Source organism: Urocitellus parryii, chromosome 7 (genome assembly GCF_045843805.1).
Source record: "Urocitellus parryii isolate mUroPar1 chromosome 7, mUroPar1.hap1, whole genome shotgun sequence".
In the NCBI taxonomy this organism is placed as follows: Eukaryota; Metazoa; Chordata; class Mammalia; order Rodentia; family Sciuridae; genus Urocitellus; species Urocitellus parryii.
In genome coordinates, this window is record NC_135537.1 from 118,962,564 (window position 1) to 118,990,456 (window position 27,893).

Genomic DNA, 27,893 nt, shown 5'->3' on the forward strand with positions numbered 1-27,893 from the left:
CCAGTCAATCAGCATCACAAACGCACCTCGCCCCGCCCCCTTCGCGCGCGCCTCGGGAAGAAGACTACAAGTCCCAGAAGGTAGCTCGCGCACCTCGCCACGTGTTTTCTCCGCCCGCCAATGGGCGGAAGCGCCGCGTGAGCCTGCTCCCGCCCCCTAGGCGCTCTCGAGCCAATCGGAAGGGGTAGTGTGTGTGTGTGCGAGGGCAAGTGGGGAGGGGGACCCAGCTCAGGACTGGGAGGCCCTGCTCGCAGGTCCCGGGGTCCGGGTGCCGGCCCGAGAGCTTGGTCCGCAGGCAGCGGGCGGGTGGTGCCCCCTCCTGCCCCCACCCCGCGCGTGCGCGCCCCAGCCCCTCCCTCCCCGCCACCCTCCTCAGCTCCCGCGCGGCGGCGGCGGCGGTTCCTCTCCCCCTCCCCCCAGCCCTGGCTCCGGGGGACCCCGCGATGCCGGTCCGCACCGAGTGTCCCCCGCCGGCCGGTGCCTCGGCCGCCTCCGCGGCCTCGCTCATCCCGCCGCCGCCCATCAACACCCAGCAGCCCGGCGTGGCCACCAGCTTGCTCTACAGCGGCTCCAAGTTCCGCGGCCACCAGAAGAGCAAGGGGAACTCGTACGACGTAGAGGTGGTGCTGCAGGTGAGCGCCGGGCCGGGCCGGCCGGGGCCCGAGGGCCTCCTCGCGGCGCTCACGGGCCGTGCCCGCCCTCGGCTCCTCGAGCCCGCAGCCGCGGACCAGGCCCTCACCGCCGGGGCCTCCTGCACCCGGCGCCTTCCACCCGGGACCTGCTCCGCCGGTGTCTCACACACTCTGAGCCCCAGACCTGAGCTGCCCCTCGGACCCAGAGCCTGTGGTGACCGGCTCCTGGCAGACCCTGAACACTGTCCAGACTTGAATCTCGGGGATCCGGAAGCCCTGCCTTGTCTGGCCGTCTTCTGGCCTGGGTCCTTCCTCCCCAGACCTGTCGCCCCACACCAGTCCCTCTCAGACCCTGAAGAACTCTCCATTGGTTTCCCCAGACTTGGGGCCCAGGCCAGATTCTGCCAGACCTGAGACACGATCCCCTATTCTCAGACCCTGGGACCTCCCCGCTCTGGTGGTTTCCTCTGTAGGAGAGGTTGATCAGCCTCCTGAGACTGGGGGAGCATCCTCCCTCCTTTGGCTGAGAGCCCCGAATCCACACTGATCCCTCCCTCGTCCCTGTCTCCAAATAAACCAAGTACTCACACCCTGGGTGCCAGAGTGGAGCTCTTCACCAGTCTGTTAGGATCTTACCCCTTGGGGTCCCTGATACCACCTCCTACTTCAGTTTCTTAATGGTCCAGGCACCCAGCTGCCCTCTTCCCCCAGGCTTCTCATAACTTCCTACCCAGTTCTGTGGCCACTTCCCATCAGCTCCAAGTCTTCACTGGCCTCTACCCAGACTTTCATCTAGCTCATTACTTGGTCCAAGGGACCTTCTTTCAAAGTGTTCTTAACTTTATCTACAATAGGCATAGGGCTTCCTCCAAGTCTCTGATACCAGTATACTGGGAAATCTAACTCACCCAGTTTTTATTTTGTGTCCACTCACCTCCCCCTGTTTGACCTGGATTTCTGAGTACCTGCTGCCAGTCCCAGATCAGCTTTAGAATTACAGCTTCACCTGCCCAGGGCCTTTCCTATGCCTTACCTCTCTCACCTAGATGTTGGCACACTTGACAGTTTTTCCTAGCCAAAGGAGCTTAGTGGTGGTAGATACTCCCTTTTATCTCCCTTCCCCACAAACTATTCTTCCTCAGTTTTTACTCCTGCCTACTTGAGGACCCACTTTCCCCCTTCCTTTTCCCATTCCTTCTGATACCAACAAAAGCCCCTCCAAACACCTGTCCTTTGAAAACCCTCTCAGAAGCTTAGAGGGCCCTATATGCTGCCTCACTGCCCTCCTTTGTGAGGGTGGACAGTACCTGTTCCTCATGCTCACTCTTTGCCCTCTTAGTCTCTCTTCTGAACAAGTAGACTTTCTACTCAAAAGACAGTAAGGGTGCCTCTTCTTTCTGCTAACTGTAGAGCATTCCTCAGTTCCTTTTTTTCTTACTGCTTTGTGAGAGTAAATAGTTTTTCTTCTGGCTTGGCTGAGAAAGCTGCATCCTCATGTTAATTGTGTCTTTGATCTGTAAATTTAAAAGTTCTATCATGAGCTGTGATATTTATTGTAATTAAAAAGCTACTGTAGCTGAGATATTTTAGTCCCATAACTCTATGCCTAATGTGATTCTTTTTTTTTTTTTTTTTTTTTGCTTAAAATGTGAGACTTTATGAAGGTCAGACTGTTTTTGTTTTTTCCTGATGTTGTTTGTTTTGTTTTAAATTCAGCTAATCATAAAATTCTGGAAGTAAGAATTCTGTCATGTTTGGACAGTCCCAAGTTTGTGCCCATTCGATGTTTTCCAGTGTGATAGTCTGCCGATAGAGTAGCTAGGTGTCTAAAGGAGTCTGCTTTGGTTACTTCAGTGATTATTCCTTTCTGTGATTATTTGTGATATTTCTGAACTCTCATCAGGTGCCAGTCTCCTTGTGAACCAATAAAAGCCGTGATTGAGTGATTGACTGGTAGGTCTCAGGCCTCCCAGACCATCTGACTGATGGCTGGAAGACACTTAAGTAGGATGTCTGATGGTGGGGGCAGTGGCCATGCCAAGGAATGCCACCCTACATCTGGATTGGTGAGCTGCTTATTCACATCATTGCGACTTGTTAGTGGCATGAGAATTGCCCCACCATCTGGTTTTTCAGCCAGGACAAGTTTCTTAGACTTAGCCTTCTCAGAATATTTCTCCTGTCTTTCATAAGCCTCTTTCTTTTTCTTTTCAAGCACCTTTATTGACATATAAAATTCACATACTATATAATTCACCTATTAAAGTGTACACTTCAGTAATTTTTAATATATTCAGAGTTGTGCAGCCATCACCACTACCAAATTTTAGAACATTTTTATCATCCCCCAAAGAAACCTTCATACCTTTCGCTGTCATACCCCGTTCCAATCCTAGGCAACTGCTAACTTTTTTAAAATATATTTGCCTGTTCTGGCTATTTCATATAACTAGAAACAATATTTATCCTCTTGTGACCGGCTTATTTAACTTTGCATGATATTTTCAAGATTCATGAAGTTCATCCATATTTTAGGATGTATCAACATTTCATTCCTTTTTATTGTTCCAGTGTTCATTGTATGGATATAACAACCTTTTGTTTATCCATTGATAGACATTGATGTACATCAACATTTGGGTTGTTTATACTTTTTGGCTATAACAAATAATGCTGCTATGAACATCTGTGTACAAATTTGTTCATTTATGGTTGTTTTTGAGATGGGGTTTCACTGTATTGCCCAGGTTGACTTTGAACTCGTGGACTCAAGTGATCCTCCTGCCTCAGCCACCTGAGAGCTAGAATGTAGACTTAGCACTGTGCTCAGCTCATGTACAGATTTTTATGGCTGTAGGTCTGGTGGGTAGACAGACCTAAGAGTGAAACTGCTGGGTCATATGGTAACTCTATATGTAACATTTTGATGAACTACCAGTCATTTCTAAAGTGGCTGTCATTTTACATTTCCACCAGTGACATATGAGGATTCTAAATTTGCACATCCTCTCCAACACTTGCTATTGTTCATCTTTTTGACTGTCATCATCCTGATGAGTGTGAAATAGTAGCTCAGTGTGGTCTGTGTTTGAATTTCTCTGGTGGCTGGTGGTGATGAGTATCTTTTGTGTGCTTTTTGGAGCATTTTCTATTGGGATATTCCAATATAGTGTTCCTCAGACCTTTATGGGGTTCTGACTGGATCTTTTTTCCCCTTACTGCGACTACTTTTTCCCTCTCCTACCATTCTAGAAGCCACCAGTAGAGTGAAGCCTGGGTCCCTTTAAAAGGAATATTAAAAAGAGCAGCTGTTGGACACAGCTGTGCTGTGAGTCTTCCTTGCTGAACATTTGCCTTGTTATCTTTCTCATTGAGATTCTGCCCCCTCATTTGGTGAAAACTGTATGTGTTGTGGGGTAATTTGAGTTCACCAACCATCATCAAGATCAATTTGAGCAGAATAGGAGAGACACATGGTTGAACGGAGGCCAAACAGAAATTCTGATTCTTGAGCATGTGATAATCCATGCAAATACGAGCCAATTTACAGTTCAATTTTTAATCTTATTAGCAAGTATCCCTGCCACCTGATACCCTTTCCAGCAGCTGTGAAACCCCAAACTATACTGAATTCAATGAGAATTGCATACATGAAATTCAAGGCCTCAGGTTAGAACTTTTAATAAAAGTTCTTTGCTGAACCATATTAGTGTGAATCAGCTGTTTTCCGTAATGTCCAATGCCAAGGTCAGCAGATGAGGACACATAAAATGCTTTGGCAGTTTTCACATGGAATACCTTTGTCACCAGCACCAAACTGTGAAGGCACTTTAGCTTTATTGAAGCTCAATTGCTTCGGTGCTGACATCATCTGGCTGACCAAGTTCATTACAGTTTTTAAGGACTGCCTTAGTATTTCATTTATGGTGTAATCGACCCAAATCTGATAAATGCCACAAAACTTTGCAAGTTTCTTGAAATGAGACTTAATTTAAAATGAAAGTCTTATTGTGCTACAGGTACCACTAAACCTTGTTTTGCTTTGATTCAAAGGTTATTAGGCAGAGTTCCAGAGTTCGTGACAATTGGATTCATTTTAAGTCACAACTCACACTCTGCCTGTTCAGGGTGAGTCTGTATAGATTTGGATAAATGTACTAGTTAGTATGCTTTCAGCCATGAGTAACCATATTTTGCATTTCAAAATAGTTTACAGAACAAGTGAACCTATTATCTCACTTTGTAAGGCGTTTGGAGGCGACGTGGTCCCAGGATAGTTAATTAAGGGGCCAAAATTCTTCCATCTTACTGGGCTGTCATCCCTAGCATTGTGTGGCCTGTTTCTCCTCCTGATCTCTTCTTAATGGCTATTCTAAGATTGGACTCTGCATACAGATACTACCACCACCAGGGGAATGAAAAAGGCCATTTCTTCCTCATGTGCTTCTTTGAAAGGTAGTGCTCTTTTGTGGGTGCACCCAGGAGATTTTTCACACACATCTGATTAGCCACAACTGGGTCACTCACCCCTAAACCAATGACTTGTAAGGAGAATGGGGGCTTGTGCTTATCTTAGATCCATCAGGGTTGACCAGATCTTTTTTTTTTTTGCGGGGGTAGGGTATGGAGGATTGACCTCAGGGGCACTCGACCACTGAGCCACATCCCTGGTCTTATTTTTTGTATTTTATTTAGAGACAGGGTCTCACTAAGTTTTTTTAGCACCTCACTTTATGCTGAGGCTGACTTTGATCCTCCTGTCTCAGCCTCCTAAACTGCTGGGATTACAGGTGGTGCACTACTGCACCCGGCAGTTGACCAGGTCTTTCAGTATAGGGTAGCTGCCAGAACAAAATCTAAACCCTGCCTGCATGAAAAAAGAGGAAATTGGTTGTAGGCACTCGTCAGAGTCTCAGCAACCAATAAGTGGTGGCTACTAAACCTCAAAATTTACTATGTCTGTTATTCCTATTTATTTTCGGCTCATGACTCTTCTCATTAAAAAACTCAAGCATCTGTATGTGAATAGACAGGGCAGACATTTACAATATAATCAAAATTTTGATTGGTATTTTGATTCATAACTAAAATTATACCATGTAAGTCTTCATAAGGTTCTGTTCCTGAATATTCTCATTTCATAAAGAAATAGTGCAGCATGGTACTTTGGATAAATACCAGGGCAGGAGTATATTTTTTAGACTAGTGATTGAGTAGCAAGGAAATAAAGGGAAGCTAGTTAGACATTGGAAAGTCAGACCCAGGTTTAGGGATGATACCCATGTGTACAGGTAAATAGACCTGGTGCTCAATAACGCACAATGTAGATGAACTTATGTTGGAGACTGCAGAAAATGAGATTTGAGAAGTGGGCTCACTGTTCCCAAAAGGCACTTCAGTCCCAAGATTCCAGTTTAAGGAAGTTGAGAGGGCCCCGAGATCAGTTTGCATTGTCAGAACAGGCACATGTATAGTGGTGCAGCCCCAAAGGCTGGTAGAACCTTTGGCTACACTGTCCTTGCACTGACCACCAGGTCTACCTGCTCTAGCCTAGCCTCACAGGGTTTCCAGAGTACTCCCCCAGCATGTCCAAGGTGTATTCATTCGTGTGTAATGGTCTGTGTGTCCTTTTCTTTTCAGCACGTGGACACAGGGAACTCTTATCTTTGTGGATACCTGAAGATTAAAGGCCTTACTGAGGTAAGCACTTGCTCTCTTGAGCTAGAACTGGGAAGTGGGTGGCACACTCAGCAGTCCCGCAGGGTTGAGGGCAGGCAATCCCAACTCCATTTCTAAGCATTGTTATCATATAGGGAACATACAGTGCAGTTCTGATGTGTCCTGCAGAGAAGTACACACATCCACAAATGTTTCCCCCTTTGGTGGAAAGGATAGAAACTAGGGCCTGAGGTGTGCTAAGCACACATGCTCTACCATAGTTCTGCCCCCTCATAAATCATTTAAAGAAAAGTTTGTAAATATGTCACAGTGTGATCAAAACTATTCATTAAGTAAAAATGTGTGTATATATATGTGTGTGTGTGTAAGTATATACATACACATAATATATACATGGTGAGAATATAGGTACTATAAGTACCATAAGTTTAGTAGTCTCTGAGATAAGCCTCAATCATTCAAGAACTGAGCTTCATTGGAACATTGAAAAGTGGCTGTCCCATCTTCAACCTGATAGGTAAAAGTAGAGTGTTTTCCTTCCTTAGATCAAGCTTCAGAATTCCTGGTATTTAGAAGGTAAGAAAGAGCATCCCTTCTTTTCCATTAGTGGGTAAACAGGAAGAGGAAGGAAGGACTGACTGGCCACTGAGCTCTGCTGTGAGTGCCTGGATGTGACCTTTCTGCAATGTCCTGTGGCCTGTTATCACTTCTTATAGTTTTGATGACCCAGCAGTATTGGGCTGTGTCCCTTACTCCCTCAATTTCAGTTTCCTCATTTGAAAAGTAAGGATCAAAAATCTGCTCTGTGTTTTTAGTGAACTTTCTAACAGGAGGAAGCCATGTTAGAGTAAAGTGGCAGGCAAGAATATAATATGAATAGAGGATGATTCCCTCTGGTTCTCCTGCTTTACTTTGCTTTTCTTTCTTTCTTTCTTTCTTTCTTTCTTTCTTTCTTTCTTTTTTTTTTTTTTTTTTTTTTTGCCATGCACTACCACTGAGCTATACCCCCAACCTCTACCTACTCTTCTATATTAGGAGATGAATTGAGGATTTCCTGTGAAATTTGTTGTTTTGACAAAAGGTATCATCAATCAAGTAGGGGTAGAAAGTGACAGTAAAGGATTTTAGCCTAAAACAGAAAATGCTCAATTTGTAAGGCAGTAGGTATGTTTGTTAGTGGAGCACAGAATTTAAATATTTAACTTCATAAAGAATCCAGCAAAATGTGTAGCACATTGGAATGTTAACTCCAAAGCCAGTCATTTGGGTCATAGGAAGCTGCACAGAAATGATAAGTAACATTAGAAATCTAGACACAGTAGAAAGAAATGCTAACGACTGTGATCTCTCCATTGGAAGCAAGTTGCCTGAGTAAGGGACTTACTGAGGGAAACCCCTGTGAGTCAGGAACAGCAGTGCTCCTTTAGGAGCAGGGACTAGCATGGCTCTTCACTGGGGCAGCCAGCCCACTGGGAACTCTAGGCTCTTTTTCCCCCCCATACTTTTGTGGGATTCGTTGTTACATATTCATACATGCACACAATTTAACAGTATTTTTCCCCAGTATCTCCTCTTTCCCTCTATTCCTTCCTCCCCCTGGTAACCTTAGGCTCTTAATAGAACTGTAGGGACTCATTCCTCTTGGCAAAACTGCTCTTCAGATAGAATGACCTCTGAAGGTCATAAGTGTACCCCCATCAAGGTCAAGCGATGAACCGATGCTTCCAGTTAAAGAAAGGTCCATCTTTTTCCCAGGGTTTGCAAGTCCTGCTCAGGCCTCAGATGCTTACAATTATTATTATTATTATTATTATTTTTGTACTGAGAATTGAACCCAGAGTTGCTCTACCACTGAGCATGTGCCCCAGCCCCTTTATATTGTTTATTTTGAGACATAGTCTCACTAATTTGCTGAGTGTGTTCTTGAACTGCCATCCTCCTGTCTCAGCCTCCTAAATCAATGGGATTATGAATGTTTACTACTGTACCTGGTAGAATTTTTGGGGGGTGGGGAGATTTTTTCCCCCCACATTTTTTATATTGGTGCATTATAATTGTACATAATCAGAATTATTTTTTAAAATAACTTTACTAGTAGCTTTATTGAGCTATAGTTCACATAACATATAATTCACCCACTTAAATTAGAATTCTAGATTTCTAATGTTACTTATCATTTCTGTGCAGCTTCCTATGACCCAAATGACTGGCTTTGGAGTTAACATTCCAATGTGCTATACATTTTGCTGGATTCCTTATGAAGTTAAATTTTTACGTTCTGTGCTCCACTAACAAACATACAATTCATTGACTTGGTATATTCACAGAGTTGTACAGCTACTTGATAACTTGTAAAAAGTACATATCTGATGTATGGTTGCTGTAGATTATTAGTAAAATGCAGAAAACTGTAATTAATACGAATGAATTTTATAGCTATATTTTTTGTTTGTTTTATCATTTATAATTGTTAGAATATCAGATTTGTCCTTTATTTGAGTTAGACCATGTAAATGGTATGGGTCTTAGTCTTAATAGTCACAACGTGCAATATTAAAAATTAAATTGAAGATAATGTGCCTCACATTTACAAAAGCACAGCTTTATGGTTTATTCGTGTGCCTTTTAAAATGAAGTCCCAGTATCATAAAGAATGTGTGTTAAATAACATCATGCATGCCTGAGCCAGCCACCATTATACCTTTCCCAGGAGCCCAGCAACTGGCAGGGTCCATGGTTGGCCCCTTTACTAACTCCTTAGATGAGTTTGGAAGCTTCAGTCGAGGTTATGCTCAACTTTTTGGAAGCAGAGAGATGGATCACACACTAACCAAACTCACAACACACTGATATACAAACAAAAGTGCCCATTTACTCTTGGAATGAGGTGCTTGCCTATTCTAGAAGTTCTCATTGACATACTGGCCAAATGAATGTTAATCCCTCAAAAGACAAGACTGCAGGAAAGCCAATGCACACATGATCTGACAGTTTGGGGTGAGCCTGGAATCAGTGAGAGCTGTTGGTTGATGACTTCCATGACTGAAACCCATTGCCTGCCTGGGGGTAGGGGCTGTTGCTGCTTACCTGTCTCCCTCTTTGTTTTTTTTTTTCCCCTAATAGTCTTCCTGCTGGCATGTGTTTTTCTTTGCCCCTGTAAATTACTCCCCATTAGGCTACATAGTCAAATGCTTGAGTTTCCTGTGCTGATCCTGAGAAATACTCAATCTTTTTTTTGTAGCTTCTGTACATATTGAATCTCATTCACTATGCATTTATTTAATTTACCACAGTTTGGGGGTACCTTATAGTTACACTGACACACTGCCTAAAGTATTTTAATATTCTGTCAGTGCAGAATCATTCCTTAGGAAAACTAGTGGTTTAAATCATAAGGTTGTTGTTGTTTTTTTTCTTTTTTAGTGCTGGAAATGGAACACAGGCCCTCATGCATACAAAGAAAGCACTACAGTACCCCTACCCCTAATCTGTAGTGCACACACACAAAAAGGTTAAAATGCTCATTTAGGGTCTGAGGATGTAGGTCAGTGGGTAGAGCAACTGCTTCAGTGTGCTAGGCCCTGGATTCAATCCTCAGCACAAAAATATTTTTTAAAATAAAATCACAATATCTTATTTTGATATTTTCCTTTTGCCATAGGAATATCCAACTCTTACGACCTTCTTTGAAGGAGAAATAATCAGTAAAAAGCATCCTTTCTTAACTCGCAAGTGGGACGCCGATGAAGATGTTGATCGGAAACACTGGGTAAGTAGGACTCTGCTCTCAGCAGTCCAGAGACTGCTGGAGAGCTGAGGGACTCTAGGTGCCAGAGACCTTATCCCTTACCAAGAGGCGTTTGGGGCTTTGCAGCCAGAGGGTAACTGATTCCCACACACAAACTCCAGTTGTTCATCTTCCTTTTTCTCCCCCCCCCCCTTTTTTTTTAATGGTGGCGATGCTGGGGATTGAACCTGGGGCCTTGTGCATGCTAGGCAAGTACTTTACCACTGAGCTATCTCCCCAGCCCTCCATCTTCCTTCTGAAAAGTTTAGCTACTGACCAAACTCCTCTTAATTAGCACACAGCTAATGATGGCAACCCCTGAGTTCCATATACAGCTGTGGATAGCTGTCAGAATCTCAGCAGTATCCCTGTTCTTTACTACCTGTGTCCATCCTCTAATTACCTCTGCTTGGGACACCCCTGTGAAACAGACAGCAGTCCTCTCTGATATTGTGGTTGACCTGAGATAAAAATACCAGTGATGGAAATTTAGTGGGAACTTAACCTTGTATTTTTTTGTTCTGTATTTGCAGTACTAGGGATTTAATTCAGGGGCCTTTTACCATTGAGCTACATCTCCAGCCGTTTTTTTTTTTTTTATTATTATTATTATTATCTTGAAACAGGGTCTGGCTAAGTTGCTAAGGCTGGCCTCAAACTTGAAATCCTCCTGCTTCAGCCTCTTGAGTTGCTGAGATTACATACAGGTGTATGCCATGGCACCCAGCTAGAACATTCTTTATTTTCATCCTGTCAGGACAGATACAGAGCAAGCTTAACCTAAGGACCAGCCAGACACCATAGAAAAATCCAGGCTCCCCACTTTTTATCTGCCAAACATACCATGTTCTTATTCCCCAAGAGTGAACACTTAAAAACAACATAGGGCTACTGTCCTGGCATCTTTTCTCTGGTTGTCAAGTCTTGTGTGTTCAGAAACTGTTTCTCAACCTCTCATTGAAGCCTTTGGCTTAGTTGACATGGTGATGATACATTTTTGTTTAATATGGAGAAAGTCCAATGTTCTTATCCATTGTAAACCCACCAGAGATGACTGGGTCAGTAAAGAAGATTCTAGAACTCATTCCTCCTGCTGCCACACAACCCCAGCAACTAAACTCTCCCTGATTCTGGGACCACAGCCTATGGCAAGGACTGCTGCAGACTCTTGTCTGTGTCAGCCTCACTGTGCATCACCACTTTGCTTATTGATGCTTTTCAAAATTTTGGGTTTCAGTTCAATTTAACTTTAAACTTGAGCCTTTTAAAACATTTTTCTGAAAGTTATATGTTTTGAGTACAGCAAGTGAACACCAAAAGCTAGATAGTCACTTATGTGTTTTTAAAATATGAAGAGAAGAGCAAGATTCAGGTATCCAAAAGGTTGGGGGAGCCCAAGTAGTGTGTGATGGTGTCCCTCAGAGTTAGTAGGCTCCTGAACCCACTCTTGCCCAGGGCTGGGCTTGTCTTACTTGGCTTACCACCTCACCAGGTGGCTCCTTCCTCACCTGGAAAACCCCAGTGTATGAAGTTTATCCTTGTAATAAACCATACTCTCTCTCTCATGCAACTTTGTTTGCTATTTCAAATTGGTCCTGCAAAAAGCATAGTCTTTGAGGCCGGTGACGGTTCAGTCCTCAGCACAAATCAAATACCTGGAAGCATCTGTTTGTTGCCCCATTAACTTCCAGTAGAACATTGGACTAGACTTTGCTAGATTGGATTGAAATATTCAGGGTGAGAGAGAAACGAAGAAGGCCACGGGTCACCCCGGCCTGAGGATGGAACCCAGAACTTCATACACAAGAGGCAAGTGCTGTACCACTGAGCTACATCCCCAGCATCAATGTGATGTTTTGATTCTGTACACATTAGGTAATGATTAATTCAGGATAATTAGCATAGCCCTCACCTTGAACTTTTATCACTGGTTTTTTATTTAAGGTGTTTTTAAAAAACAAAATTAATACATATTTATTTAAGACAAAAAACTACAGGGAAAAAATTGTGTATAATGACAATACCTAAAGCTAAAACAGCTGTTAGTCTCTTCCTGAATCTCTTTTGGGTATATACAGTTAGTCTCTCTATATGTGGGTTCTGAATTCATGGATTTAGCCAACTACAGATAGATTTGGGGAAAAAATTACATCTGTATTAAATACGTGCAGACTTTTTTTCTGGTTGTTAATAATGACCTAGTTAATACAGTAAAACAACTATTTGTATAGCATTATATTAGGTATTAGAAGTAACTTGGCTGGCGCATACCTATTATCCCAGTGACTTGAGAGGCCAAGGCAGAAAGATCACAGTTTGATCAGCCTTGGCAACCTAGTGAGACCCTGCCCCCCCCCCCCAAAAAAAAAAAGGACTGGGGATGTATCTCTGATAAAGCTTCCCGGAATTCAATCCCCAGTACCAAAAAAAAAAAAGGTAATCCAAAGATGACTTAAAATATATGGGAGTATATGTGCAAGTTGGTATGTAAATGCTATCCCATTTTAAATAAGGGACTTGAGCATCCACAAATTTTGATATCTGCAGAGGGTCCTGGAACCCATACTCTGCAGATACCAAGGGATGACTACACCTTCTTTTGTCTTTTTGAAAATGGCATCATAAGATTCAGTTTTGTAACCTATTTTTAGTCTGTTTTTTCTTGGGGGCTGGTAGGAGAAAGGGTCTCACTATGTTGCCTAGGCTGGCCTCAAACTCCTGGGTTCAAGTAATACTCTTGCTTCAACCTCCTGAGTAGCTAAGACTAAAGACATATGCCTCCTCACATAGCTGTACAGTCTCCTTTTAAAATTTAGCCACATTATATCTGTTTGCAATTTCTACCTAAATTGCTGTCCCAAACTCCTATATTATGTCAATGGACCAATTTTACTATATCCTCTCTCCTTTGTGGCTTTGCTGTCTAGTGATTCTGCATAGTTCGTTTTGCTCCTGTGGATTTACTTTCAGAGATCTTCTCATTAGTTACTCGTAGCTTTCCTGTGTTTGTGATAGGGTGTTCTAAGAGGCCCTTGAAGTTGCAGTCATTTCCCATCCTTCAGCCATTTCCTCAGACTATGTTAACTGGGCAGGTGTAGTTCAGCTGTGCCTCAGCTGGAGACCTGGTGTCTGCCTCTAGTTCAGGTCTCTGTTCACTGAGGATGAACACAGGCTCCTTCTCTACTACCTGGAATTAGTTGTCCTTCAAGCCATTAGTTCTGATACCAGCCCCTCCCTCTGTTGATCAATATCGTACTCTGTTTTTTGCTTTCAGGGCAAGTTTCTGGCTTTTTATCAGTATGCAAAATCATTTAATTCAGATGACTTTGACTATGAGGAACTGAAGAATGGGGATTATGTCTTCATGAGGTGGAAGGTAAGGTCCTATCCAGGCCTCTTCCAAAACTTCCATGTGTGCTCCACATACCTCTCTACAGAAGGCAGGCCTCCCAGTCAGGGGCCTCTGTGCCCTGTGCTTGTAACAGTGTCTTCATGGCAGGGTCTTTATACACTTGTAAAAAGGAGCCACAATTCCAGAGCACACACTGCTGAGGCCCCAGCTGGCTTTTCCGGTCACACTGACAGCAAGTGGGCTGTGCCCAGGTGGGTACCCTCTGACACTGTTGTTTGCATCTTCTTCCTTTCCCTTCTCCCACCCAGGAATCCCTTTGAACTTCCAGGTTGAATCATCCAAGTGTTGTGTGGGTTCAGGGCAACTTTCTTTGAACTTAGTCATCCATTGCACCCTGTTCTACCACAGGCTTAAATGCCATCAGAGTGACTGGTCTCCTTACCATATCCCTTCCCCAGGGCCCTCTGCTTCCTGCAGCTCAGGAAATGAGGGACCAAGAATGGAATGTAGATATTCCCCTCACCGCCCTGGTTGATTCAATGGTTTGTCCCTTGCCCGAGGAGTCCTTTTGCTCCCTGCTCTGATAGCAATATAGGTATAGACACAGGATAGCAAAATCCTGGAGTAGATCTATTAATTTACTTTGGGGACATGCACCACTCTCATCCCCTAGTGCCTTATTGTAGGAAGAAAGCTATTTTAGCATGAAATCTTGTTGACTTTCCTAAAGACAAAGCATCTAGAATAGTGGTTCCCCATTTTTATTTTGTGAAGTCAATCGTTTGCGGGATGGGGATCATGACTCCTTTACCAGACAGGTACAAGGTTTGGTGAACAAATGCTGAGCCCTACCCTCCCAGCTTGCCATCTAACAGGACGCATGCCAACTAAACCTTTAAAAGAAGCATCTTTTGTCCTAATTTGAAATCTTAAAAAAAAAAAAAAATTGGCAGGGCTAGGGATCAAACTCAGGGTCTTGTGCATAATAGGCAAGTGGTCTGCTACTGAGCTACATCTCCATCCCTAAATTATGTTTCAAAAGTATAACTTCAGAGGTTGAATAAGAGTGTCTTTAAATTTGGGGTTGGGGGCGAATTTGGGAGCATAGCTTAGTGGTAGAATTTGCCTAGCATGTACAAGATCCTGGGTTTCATCCCAGCACCACCAAAAAAAAAAAAAAAATTGAAAGCAATGGAGTTGTCTTCGAAGAATTTCTCAGGGTGACTCACAAGTGAGCCTTTGGTTGATATCCTGAGGCCCTGGGGCTTCTGACCTAGGCTTTCCAGGAGAATAGTAGCAAGGACATGGCCTTTCAACTCTTGGTGCCAATACAGTGGCAAACTTGCCTCTCCTCGTAATGCACCTGGTCAAGATCAGTGCTGTTCTGGTTGTTTGGATGAGGTGTAGAGCTTTGGAGATGTCACAGGGTCTCCTGGCAATCAATCCACTCCCAGAACTATCACAGACCAGAAGTGACTCACTATTCTAAAGCTGATCGAGGGCCCAGTGACAGTTCATGGGAACTGGAGCAGAAACATACTCCTTCCAGGTCATTTCTGTCTGTGGTCTCTGAAATAGTTGAGCAGGTGACTGTCATTGATTTATCTGTTAGGTGCTTGGGGCTGTGGTACTTTCTTTGAGTCACTAATCCTGGTGAGCTCAAGACAGTTTGCCATGGAAGTACATAAAATGCTCCAGCCGCATGTGGGCACTATCCAGAAGTCAAGCCGAGACCCAAAGGCTTGCTGTCACCCAACAAGTCTGGCTCAAAATATAAAGGTCATACTTTTTTCTCATATGGTCCTTAGGAACCCCTTGATGCTTAACAGGGAGGCGTCAGGGGTGGTCTAAGAACACTGTCTGTTACTGACGGATCCCTCATCTGTGTGCAGGAGCAGTTCCTGGTCCCAGACCACACCATCAAAGACATCAGTGGTGCTTCCTTTGCCGGCTTCTATTACATCTGCTTTCAGAAGTCAGCAGCCTCCATAGAGGGTTACTACTACCATCGGAGTTCAGAATGGTAAGGCCCCCAGTGGCCAGGGGCCATGGCAGATGCTGCCTGCCTGCCCTGGCTCTCCCCTGGCTCTCCCCTGGCTCATCGCACCCAAAAGGAAATCTCTCACCCTGCCTCTGTATGGATTTCATGCTCTATTTGGGTGCTGAGGCCCTATTTAATTGACTTCACTTGCTCAGAATAGGGCCTTATTCCCAACCACAGAGCAGACTAAATGAAATAAGACTGAAATATTATATGAAAAAGTTCATTTCTAAAATGCCTTCCTTTTTTTTTTTTTTTTTTTTTGGCAGTGCTGGGATTGGAACCCAGTGCCTCATGCGTACTAGGCAAGCACTCTACTTTTGAGCTATACTTCCTAAATACTTTTAATACTTTAATTTTGGCAATGTTCATCTCATCTTTCTGACTTTACATTTATTCCTCCCAAATTTAATCAGTAACTAAAATGTAAGTTACTCCTTTGTGAGTTTTTGGCAGCCAGTATTCATCCTACATGCACTAGAGACCATGTGACTTGACAGTCCTGCTCTGTGTTCCTCCAAGGTGAAGCCAGAAGAGCACCTCAGTTGCTTGCTTTCGCTACCTTTTGGGGGACCCTCCTGCCTCTTTGCTGCTTCTTTAAGAACCTTGTTATACCTGGCTGGTGAGCCCTGTCATGAAACACCTGATTTCCTCTCAGAGGGTGGAAGCACTTTATTTTCTTCGAAATTTTTCATTCTTTGGTGACTCGGGAGTGACCCTAGCCTAGACAGACTGAAATTCTTAGTACAGTGGCCAATCTTGTAGTCATGATCATTGGGTTTTTAGTAATCATTGCTTTTTAAAATCAGATTGATTGATTGATTGATTGATTGGTTGATTTTTAGTTGTTGATAGAGCTTTATTTTATTTCTGTGAGGTGCTGAGAATCAAACCCAGTGCTTCACACAAGTCAGGCAAGTGTGCTACCGCTGAGCCCCAGCCCCTGCCCAGTAATTATTGTTTTCATATGAGTTTATAAAACTTTTCATAATCCTTTTTATTAAGTAACAGCTTTATTAAGATTATTTGCATTTCATACAATTCGCTCTTTAAAGTATACAAGTCAGTGATTTTGGAATACTAACAGTTGTGCAACCATTAACTTTAGAACACATTCATTCTAGTGGGGCACAGTGGCACATGCCTGTAATCCCAGCAGCTTGGGAGGCAGAGTTTACCACTTGGGAGGAGGATCACAAGTTCAAAGCCAGCCTTAGCAACTCAATGAGACCTTATCTCAAAAAGGGCTGGGAATGTGGTTTAGTGGTTAAGCACTCTAGTTTCAATCCCCAGTACTAGGGGGATAAGGGGTACATCCATGTCCTTCCTTCCTTCTGGGGATTAAACCCAAGGTCTTGCAGTGCTAGGCAAGTGCTCTGCCATTGACCCTTATGTTCACCCACCCAGCCTAGAACATTGTCATCACCATAAGGGGAAACCCCATCCCCCTTAGCCATCACCCCCACTCTTTTTCCCCTCCCAGCTTTAGTCAACCACTAATCTTTCTCTGGGTATAGATTTGCCTGTTCTGGATATTTTGTAAAATGGAGTCCCACAACATGTAGTCTTTTGTTTGGTCTCTGGCATTTTTTGCTAAGAATAATGTTTTAAGGGTTCATACATATTGTAACATGTATCAGAACTTCATTAAATGATTACCAAATAATTTCCCATTGCATGAACATACAACATTCTATTTATCCACTCCTCAGTTAATGGACACTTGGGTCATAGCCATCTTTTGGCCATTCTGAATAATGCTGCTATAGGAGTATGAGTGTACAAGTTTTTTTGGTTCCTGCTTTCAGTTCCTTTGATTATATACCTAGCAGTGAAATTGCTGGGTCATACAGTAGTTCTATATTTAACTTTCTGAGGAGCCGCCAAACTTTTCCACAAGCAATGCATGAGGGTTTTGGTTTCTTCACACCCTCCCTAATACTTGTTATCATGTCTTTATAATTATAGCTGTCCAAGAAAACGTGAAGCAGTATCTCATTGTAGTTTTGATTTGCATATTCCTGATGGCTAATGCATAGTCTTTTTTTTTTTTTTTTTTTGGCAGTGCTAGAGATCAAACCCAGGGCCTTATACATGCTAGGCAAAAGCTCTTTTATTATTATTGTTTCATTTTTTTAATTGGGGTTTTGTTGTTGTTGTTTGTTTGTTTGTTTGTTTTGGGGCTTGTGGTACTGGGTATTGAAACCAGAACAGTTTACCACTGAGCTATTGCTAGCCATTTTATTTTATTTTATTTGTGGGGGGGGGGTACCAGGGAATGAACTCAGGGGCACTTAAACCACATCCCCAGCCCTATTTTGTTTTTTATTTAGAGACAGGATCTCACTGAATTTCTTAGCGCCTCACCATTGCTGAGGCTGGCTTTGAACTCTCGATCCTCCTGCCTCAGTCTCCAGAGCCACTGGGATTACAGGCATGCTGCACCACACCAGTTTTAGGGTGCTTTTTTTAAATAAGACATGCTACAGTTGCTTCATAATTAGAGCAGAATGTCTAAAATCTGTTCACCTTACACATAGTTCAGGAGAATTAATACATACACCCACAGAGATCAAATAGGTTCAGCTTGTGAACTGTAAATGAATTAGCAAAGCCAGATGTTGTAGTACCCATCTGTAGTACCACTACTTGAGAGGCTAAGGCAGGAAGATCACTTGAGCCTAGGAGTTCAAGGCCAGGCAGGACAACACAGCAAGAGCCCATCTCAAAACAAAACAAAATGAATTGGCTTTTTAGGCAGAATTTGATTTGTTAGGAACTCTGGTTTAGGGGTTTTCTAATATCCTTTACTCAGTGGGCATGAAGTAACTACTTCTCATCCTGTCTCTTTCTCTGTTACAGGTATCAGTCCCTCAATCTGACCCATGTCCCTGAACACAGCGCACCCATCTATGAATTCCGGTGACAGCGGTTCAGAGCGGCAACCAAATAAAACTGAACTTGGCAACAAAGAGCTTTGCCAAGAAAATTGTGTACCTGCCAGAACCAGGAGAGGTGTGTTCCTGTTTCTTCACAAGCAGACTTGCATCAGAAAGCATGAATGTTAACTCACAGAATCCAAGGAGCGTGGCTGACCGGCGGGGCAGGTGGAGGAAGCCACCTCCCTTCCTCCTCCCTCTCTGTGGCAATTTGGTCGTCATCTGTCTCTAAGCTACCTTAAACGCACTTTTCCTTCCTGCACAGCTAACTTCTACATCACTGAAATGCCCATCCCTTCCTCGGCCCTTGCCTCCAGCCGAGTAGAAGGTCAGCTCCCGGGTCACCCTCAGCCTTGGTGCTCAGTGGTCCCCGCCCAGGCCCCTGTCCCTCCCCCAGTTGCTTGTCCGGTAGCCCAAGGAAAGGCAGAGCCCCAGCGCACTTCTGTGCCCCCAGAGCTCTGTACAAGGAGTTGGCCAGCTGTGGCAGCATTTGCTGCCAATGAAATGAGACCTCATCAGTCTTCGGTCCCAGTGCTTCGTGGGGTCAACGGGCATTCCTGAGCCCTGTACTGTTAACAATGCAAAGCTAGCGCGTGGCTGTCAGGTTCCCTGGGCCTGCTGTGGGGATCACTAAATTTAAGGCTTCCAGATCCCTGGCAGGAACAGATCCCAAACCTGCTTACTCAGTACGTTTGCTCCAAACTTTTGAACTTGAGGGCAATACTAAACTTAAAAATAAGAGTTTTTTTATTACAAAATTATTTTTATGGTCCCTTTAATGAGGACCCAATGGCAAATGCACAATTATTCAGAATTACATTTTATCGTTTTCACATTGAAAACAGCAAATGTTGACTTAGTAATTTTTATATCTATATCTATATGTATATGTATATTTAATCAACCAGCAGTTTTGAAACGAGTCATCCTGGTACAAAAGTTTTGCAGTATCGCATAAATTATAGTGCTAAACACAAGAGCTGTTTTGGGGCCAGTTTAGCCTTTGTACCTCCTCCTTTTGCTACTCAAAACAACAGTGCTTCGTGTTGACCTTTCCACGAGGCCAAAGGGGTCTTCGTTCTCCAGAAACAGTGACTGAAATGGTGGGATGAGGGAGGGGTGGGAAACATGAACATGCTCAAATAACTCGAGGCTCATGTGCCAAAGTGTGTGTGTGCGCGTGCGCGTGTGTGTGTATGTGTGTGTGTGTGTTTTGTTTGTTTTGTGTTGTTTTAATTTTTCTAAATGTTTAAGAAGCTTAGTGTGTTGGCATCAATTGTAGCCCACAAACATGGGCAGGGCTTTGAGGAATTGGCATTTTTCTGGTGATTTATAAGACTTAGTCTGAACACAAGAGGAAAAGCTTTAAAAACAAGATAGCATTGGAGCTGAGGATGTGGCTCGATGGTAGAGCACTTGCCTAGCATGTGCGAGGCCCTGGGTTCCATCCCCAGTACCCCAAGGAAGAAAAAAAGCAGCGTAACCCACAGGAGCAGAGCAACCTACAGGTTGCATGTCCATAGCAGCATAAAAGAACGCACAAAGCCCTTCAGTAGGATGAGTGGTAGGGAACGTTTTTTATTCTTAAGAAGTGACTTTCCTTTTAATGACTTATGTACTGTATGTTACTGAGACTGAATGTTAGGGGAAGCCTTAAAGGAGCAGATTTTGGGAAAGTAGCCAGTGGGCACTTGTGACATGTAAATTTGTAGTCCTTAGACCATTCAATAAGATCAGGACCTGGCAATCCTAAAAAGTTACTCTGGTAACTTTGATGGAAAAATCATTCACATCTATTTCCAGAAATGAGTCCAAAATATTTTTGGGCCTTAAAACTCAAGCTAGGTGTAGTGGTGTGCACCTGTAGTCCCAGCTGCTCGGGAGGCTGAGTTAGGAAGATCACTTGAGCCCAGGAGTTTGAGACCAGCCTGGGCAACATAGTGAGACCCCATCTCAAAAAAATAAATTAAAAAAAAAAAAACCTACCAAGACTGGCTCTGGTCACACTTGTGAAATGCTTACTGTCATTTCAGTTACGCTGAGGGACATCACAGAGTAAAGGAGGACAAGGGGCTGCACTGGCTTTCCTCATGTGACACACCGTTCCTCTTTGCCTCAACCCTCCTCTCCCAGCATCCTCGAGGGAGACAGACCCCACTCAACCTGGTTGGAGGGGGTCATCCCCAGAGCTGGGGCTTGTGTATGTGGCTCATTTACAGGAACTGCTGGTGTCCTTTTGTAGACCAGTCAGGCCAGGTTCTGTTGTAGGGATTCTTTTTTTTGTTCTTAGCTAGGTAATGAAGAACTCCAGTTGTACTGGGGGAAATAAAGATGTGAGACCTTTACCAGACTCTTCAGGCACGTCTTTAAGGAAGATTTGTCCACTAAAAGTCCGCCCACTGATCACAGGGACAGGACTAAGCATTTTTCCACCTCCTCTTAGTAACTCCCAAATGTCCAACATCAACTCCTTTCTCTCTGTCCTTGAAGGACCTGTGGGGAATCATCTCCACCTGTAGTTACTCTTTCCTCAACCTTCTCAGTGGTTTACATGCCTCTGATACTATGTGCAATATTTTTGGTTGACACTTGTAATCCATCATTAAAAGATTAGTGCAGATTTCCTACCAAGGTCTTCCCCTACCCCAAATGAACCTGCCATGAGGTGGGGTCCTAGGGATTTGGCCGTTCTTACCCCACTGCTCAGAAAGCTTCTACTCTGCCGTCCCCAGCCTCAGCCCTGTTATATCCTGACTTACCCTTCCACCCACCCATCCTTCCAAGGTTGATAGAGTGTTTCAGCTGCAGTCCAAAAGCAACTAGACAATGCCTAATGTTAAGTAGAAAGTCAATCCGTGTGCTGGTTCTGTTAGCAATGTTGAAATCATAAACTCCAGGGGAGCAAAGGGGTTTTTCAATGTCTTTTGCTTTCAGAAACAGGGAATTTATATTCTAAGGCCTTGAATTGATTTTTTTTCCTCATAAAATAGTCTGATAAGCTAATTTTTAAAAAGAAATGCCATTAAGTATGTTGCATTGTGGTTTAAAATTACTAACGAGTTCTGAGAAAGAAAAATATTTGATTTTGGATCTTAAATGTTTTTAAAAATTAGATTTGAATGGGCGCAAAGTATGAATATTTTGTTTCTTTATGGAGGACATGTGGAAAGGGTTTAAGGGTTTGGGATGGGAGAAGTATTTTGCAGAGCTATCAATGTCCAAATAATTTTTAAAAAATAATAAAGGTATTTAAGCAGTGTGTGTGTCGTATTTTCTAAATCAAGAGAGTCCCATTAGCAGAAGCCACTCCTTTTCTGGCCCTTTGGCTGCAGAGCTCTCCAGGGCTGGCCAGAGACCTGTGTAGCCAGGAAAGGGCTGAGGCCCTTTCAGGGGAACTATTACAGTGGTCTGATTGCGCCTGCCTTCCATTCTGGAGGTTTTCAGCCAGCCACTGCACACTTCTATTAGAACTCCATTTTGTTAGTTCTATATTTTTTTCAGAAGCTTTTTTTTTTTGCACACACAGGATTTATACTTTTAACAGAGAAAGTCAGTCACAATGGCTTACTCCTGACGCCTGAGGGCAGGAGGATCACAAGTTTGAGGTCAGCCTGGGCAATTTAGTGAGACCCTGTCACTAAAAGTGGGGGAGCGCAGTGCTGGGGATATACAACTCACTGGTAGACATCCTGGGTTCAATCAGAAAAATGAAAATATGCAGATGGGCTGTCCATTCTCTGCTTTGCAGTCTGGTGTTGCAACAGGTGATCCAGTTGCCAGGGTCTATAGGCCATTCTTGCTACTATGACCATGGTCCTCTGAGGGAATGCTAGAACTCCAAATCATAGGTACTTAAGTTCCTAAAAGGCATGGTACGGTGGCACATGCCTAAAAGGTATGGTGTGGTGGCACATGCCTGTAATCACAGTGGCTCGGAGGCCGAGGCAGGAGGATTCAAAGTTCAAAGCCAGCCTCAGCAACTTTGCAAGGTCTTAAGCAACTTAGCAAGACCATCTAAAAATATCAATTTAAAAGGGCTGGGGATGTGGCTCAGTGGTTAATTATCCCCAGATTCAATCCCCAGTACCAAAAAAAAAAAAAAGCATGCATGGTTGTGTCCTGAAGCCAGATGGCACCAAGCTTTGGCCCTTGATTGTGCTGCATTCTGGTCCTTAACTCAGCAGTCACATTGATATCACCTCCCTAGGCATTGCCAAGAAACACAACTGGAAACGTTTTTAAGAAATATTTCAAGGGCTGGGGATGTGGCTCAAGCGGTAGCACGCTCGCCTGGCATGCGTGAGGCCCGGGTTCGATCCTCAGCACCACATACCAACAAAGATGTTGTGTCTGTCGAGAACTAAAAAATAAAATTCTCTTGCTGGCTTTAAAAAAAAAAAAATATTTCAAGTGTTGAAGAGGTTTAAATTTTAAGCAAGTTGAAATGATAAGGGAATTTTCATCAATGACTGAGCAAAGTTCACTTGTGTGTGTAAAGTTTTTTTTCTCCCATAAAATAGGATTTTAAGAAAGGAACAGACTCAACACAGTGCTGAACTCATGATTTAAGACACCAGATTTTGTTGAGTAGAAAAGGCATGGGCAGCCTGAGTTCTCCCCATCCACCTGTAGGACTAATGTGCCCCCATATGCATCAGCTAGTATCTGTGAGCTCAACTTCTCTCCTGTGGAAAGTACAATTGTAAAAATGTAACACACATGGACTCGGGTTGTGGTTCAGCGGTAGAGCACTTGCCTAGCAAGTGTGAGGCCCTGGATTTGATCCTCAGCGCCACATAAAAATAAACATAAAGGTATTATGTCCAACTACAGCTAAAAAATTTTGTAAAAAATGCAACACATGAACTGGGGTTGTGGCTTAGCTGTAGAGCACTCACCTAGCACATGTGAGGCCCTGGGTTCTGTTCTCAGCACCACATAAAAAAATAAAGTTATTGACAACTACAACTAAAAAATATTTTTTAAAAATGAAACACATATAAAATGTTCTCAATAACAAAAAGCCAGGTGTGGTGGTGTGTGCCTGTAGTCCCAGATACTTGGGAGGCTGATGCAGGAGGATTGACCAGCCTGGGTAACACAACAAGACCCAGTCCTCCCCAAAACAAGAAAATAGTTGGGCACGGGGACACACCTTTAATACCAGCAACTCAGGAGGCTGAATCAGGAGGATCTCAAGTTCAAGACCAGCATGGGTAACTTAAAGAGACCCTATCTCAAAATAAATAAGGACTGGGGATGTAGTTCAGTGATAATGTGCCCCTGGGTTTGATCCCCAGTACAGCCACCCCCCAAAAAAGAATGCTACAAAATATTTACTAAGGCTTGATACAATGCACTGTGCTAGATAGACATTAGGAATTAGAACAGTTATTAAAATCTTCTTTGGTATATGAAACTTTTTTTTCTTGTTTTTGGAAATGGAGCCTCCCTATGTTGCTGAGGCTGACCTCAAACTCCTGGACTCAAGCAATCCTCCTAATTATTCCAATCAGCTGGGACTACAGGGCCCAGCCACACACCCAGCTAAGACTCTCAATTCTTTCAATGCCCAATTTGTGAGAAAGTGTGTGTGTGTGTGTGTGTGTGTGTGTGTGTGTGTGTGTATATACACTAGGAATTGAACCCAGGGTGGGGAGTTTACCTCTGAGTTACACCTCCCCCCAGCCCTTCATATTTTTTCATTTTGAAACAAGCTCTCTAAGTTTCTGAGTCTGGCCTTTAACTTGCAATTCCCCTGCCTAAGGCTTACAAGTAGCTGGGATGGCAAGTATGTGCCACTGTACCCAGCTTAATGCCCAATTTTTAACCTTTACTTTGGTTTCAGACCATTCATAGGAACATTAGAAACAATAGAAAATGTGTAGATTTTGTTAAGTGGGAACCAATTGAAAGACAGGACAAAAGGAAAGTTATAAACACGAGTGCTGTCTCTGCTGGCCTGAACTGCACCTGAGAAGAAAAGCATTGAAATTGTTCAGTAATAACATAAGGCAGCTGGCTTTGATTTAAAAAAAAAAAAAAAGTGCCTGAAAATTGGATTGCTGTTGAGCAGATTTTTCCTTCTAAAACATCTCCAGTTTGAAGCTTCCTATTTGTACATAACAGGAAAAACACGTAAGGCTTTTTATTGTAGAGAAGCATATGCTGAAATTGAGTCTATTTTTGCCATTTTTCCCCTTCTGATTTCTCAGTGAGCTTCATTTTCCAATGCACAATTTCCCAACAGCCCCTACATCTCCATACCTTCTCTAGCTGGCTTGACTTTGGAGCAATGGTACTCAAATGTAGCTGCACCTGTCATCTTGGAGTTGACTTAAACTTTTCATGTCAAGGCACGGCACAGTAGCACCCGTCTATAATTCCAGTGACTAGGGAGGCTGAGATGGGTGGATCACAAGTTCAAGGCCAGCCTCAGCAATTTAGACTCAATCTCAAAAAATAAAAAGGGCTGGGGATATATGTAGCTCAGTGGGTGCCCCTGGGTTTAATCCCCAGCAGGCATGTACACACAGGTATGCACACACAAATGGCTTCTATTCTTGTGGATCAGATACAGAATGATAGACCTAGTAAAGAAGTTACATTCCATTAGATGTTGTGTTAAATGATAAGAATTATTGGAAAGCAGAAGGCAAGCAAGGCAAAGAGGATTCAGAGTGCCAGCCTGGGGCAGGGTAAGAGCTGCGCCTTTTAAAAAGGTGGTCAGGCTGTGAACCTCATTGAGCAGGTGATGTTAAGCAGAGACCTGGAGACAAGGGAGTAAACTAAGAATATGTGCAGGGACAAGCATTTCAGGCAGAGGGAACAGCTAGGCAGAGGTCCTGAGATAGGAGTGAGCCAACTGTATTAGAGGAACAGTGGGGAGGTAAGTAGTAGGAGGTGAGGTCAGAAGTGACAGCAGTATGAGATGTGCATTTTGGAACAAGAGAGTCAGATCCCACAGGACCCTGTTGATTGTTGCACTGATGTGGACTCACTGGCTTTTACCCAGAGAGAGATGAGAGCCCATCGGAGGATTTGAGCAGAAAAGCATCGAGACTTGATTTAGGTTAAAGGATCCTGCAGACTGCTGGTAGCAGATAGATTATAAGGAGGCCAGAAGACAAGTAGGTAGACCCCTGTGAAGGCTGCTGCAGAGCCCAGGGGGAGGGCATTGGTGACAATAGCAGAGTCGAGCAGAAACACGCACAAATCTGTGTGTATGTTTTTTTAATTATTTTAATAAAATTTTAGTCATAGATAGACATAGTACCTTTTTTATTATTATTTTTATGTGGTGCTAAGGATAGATCTCAGAACCTCTCACGTGTTAGGCAAGCACTCTACCACTGAGCCACAACCCCAGCTCCCCCACCCCCACCCATGTGTGTTTTGAAGATAGAGCCAAAAGGAATTGGCAACCAACTAGGTATGCAGAATAGTGGCACAAGAGCAGTCAAGGGTCTGAGTTTTGTTTTTTCTCCAAATACTGGGAATTGAACCCTGGGGCACTTACCTACTGAGTTACATCCCCAACCCTTTTAATTTTTATTTTATTTTTTTTAATTTTGAGACAGAGCCTAGCTAAATTGCCTAGGCTGGCCTTGAACTAACAATCCTCCTGCCTCGGCCTCCCAAGTAGCTAGGATTACAAACATGAGCCACTGTTCCTGGAAAGTCCAAGGTTTGGGGCCTGGAGACTGGAAGGAAGGGAGTTGCTATTGTTGTTAGTTAACACTGTGTTCGCTTGTGGAGGTGACTGAGCTACAATACGGACAGGCCAATGACCAGAGAGAGTCTAATCATTTAACCGAACAGTTACATACACCTACTTCTAAGGAGGTCAATCCTTGACTCTCAATGGCTTGACCTAACCAAAACTGATTTCTCATTCACATCAAGTCCATTTGGCACAAGGTGGCACAGAGCTCTGTTCCATCAGACTGGCAGCAACTTGGTGGACACAGCTCTACCATCTTTAACTTTCTATGATTGCCTTGAGCAGGTGCAGGATCAAGCATGCTAGCTCCTGCAGGTGAGTCTGGAAGAGGTGACATCGCTACTGGCCATTTCTACTGTCATACCCAACTGTTAAAGCTCTGGGAAATCAGACCTAGCTGGGTGTCTCAAAGGAAAGGAAAACAGATTTGATGAACAGCAGGACAGTCTCTGAGGTACAAAGGTCATGGCTAGAACAGAAGAAAACAACAGTCCTGCTATGAATGCTAGGATGTGTGAAGCTGAGACCAACGTGCACTGAACTTCCAAGATGTGGCAGATGTAGGCACTCAGGAGAAATTCACCAGGAATGTATGGACCAGAGATAAAAGGAATCTGGCTGGGCGCAGTGGCACATGTCTGTGATCTCAGCGACTTGGGAGGCTGAGGCAGGAGGATCACAAGCTCAAGGCTAGCTCTGGCAACTTAGTGAGACCCTGTATTGAAATAAAAAAATAAAAAGGGCTAGGGATGTAGCTCATGGGTAAAAATGCTTCTGGGTTCAATCCCTAGTACCAAAAAAAAAAAAAGAAATCTGGGATCTGTCAGTACCTAGGGGGTACTGACAGAAGAAGTATGAGATCACTGAGGGTTGAGTGTTATTACAAGGGGGACAGGAATCTAACCCTAGGGTTCTCCCAACATTAAAAGCTCATGTAAGGGGCTGGGGTTGTGGCTCAGTGGTAGAGCGCTTGCCTAGCATGTGTGAGGCACTGGGTTCGATCCTCAGCACCACATGTAAACAAATAAATAAATAAAGGTCCATCAATAACTAATAAAACATTTTAAAAAATTAACAGGCAAAAGCTCATGGACAAGAGAAGTCTGCAGATGAGACACAAGGCACAGTCAATGAGGTGAGGGGCCAGCCAGCACCCTGTAAGTTACATAAGGCACGACTTACAGAACAAAGAGGGGTCATATATGTCAATTGATGTTTATCTTCATGGTGTGAAGAGGGTTTTTTTATTATTATTTTTTTTTATTTTTTAAATTTTGAGACAGGGTCTTGCTAAGTTGCTTAGGACCTAAGTTGCTGAGGCTGGCCTCAAACTTGAGGTCCTCCTGCCTCAGCCTTCCTAGTTGCTGGGATTATAGGCATGAGCCACCACACCTGGCTGAAGGTCATTTCTGACCTTTTGATAAGAGAAATTTCCATGGGACAGTAGGAGCAAAATGTAAGGGGTATATTTAGGAGCGACAACAAGCAAGAAAGGAGGGAAAGCAGAAACCATGAAGATAGGCGACTTGCAGAGTTTGGATGCATAAGGAGAGCAAATAAGTGGGGAAGAGCTGTCAGGGATATTAGTCTAGAAGTGGTTGTTGCATTCTGTTTTTTTGCTTTTTTTTTTTTTTTTTTTTTTTTGCATCAGAGATTGAACCCAGGGGTGTTTAACCACTGAGCCATGTCTCCCAGCCCTTTTAAAAATTTTATTTAGGGGCTGGGATTGTGGCTCAGCGG

General features: G+C 43.5%; 1 protein-coding gene across 1 annotated transcript; it reads left to right on the forward strand.

The window, feature by feature from the left end:
* The first annotated feature begins 355 nt into the window (after window positions 1–355).
* Gid4 (GID complex subunit 4 homolog) lies at window positions 356–21,680 on the forward strand. Its single transcript, XM_026408712.2, has 6 exons — window positions 356–632; window positions 6,273–6,332; window positions 9,973–10,080; window positions 13,373–13,474; window positions 15,343–15,473; window positions 18,354–21,680. The coding sequence occupies exons 1-6, from the start codon at window positions 444–446 to the stop codon at window positions 18,415–18,417; spliced, it is 654 nt and encodes a 217-aa protein (XP_026264497.2). The 5' UTR covers window positions 356–443; the 3' UTR covers window positions 18,418–21,680.
* Window positions 21,681–27,893: the final 6,213 nt, after the last annotated feature.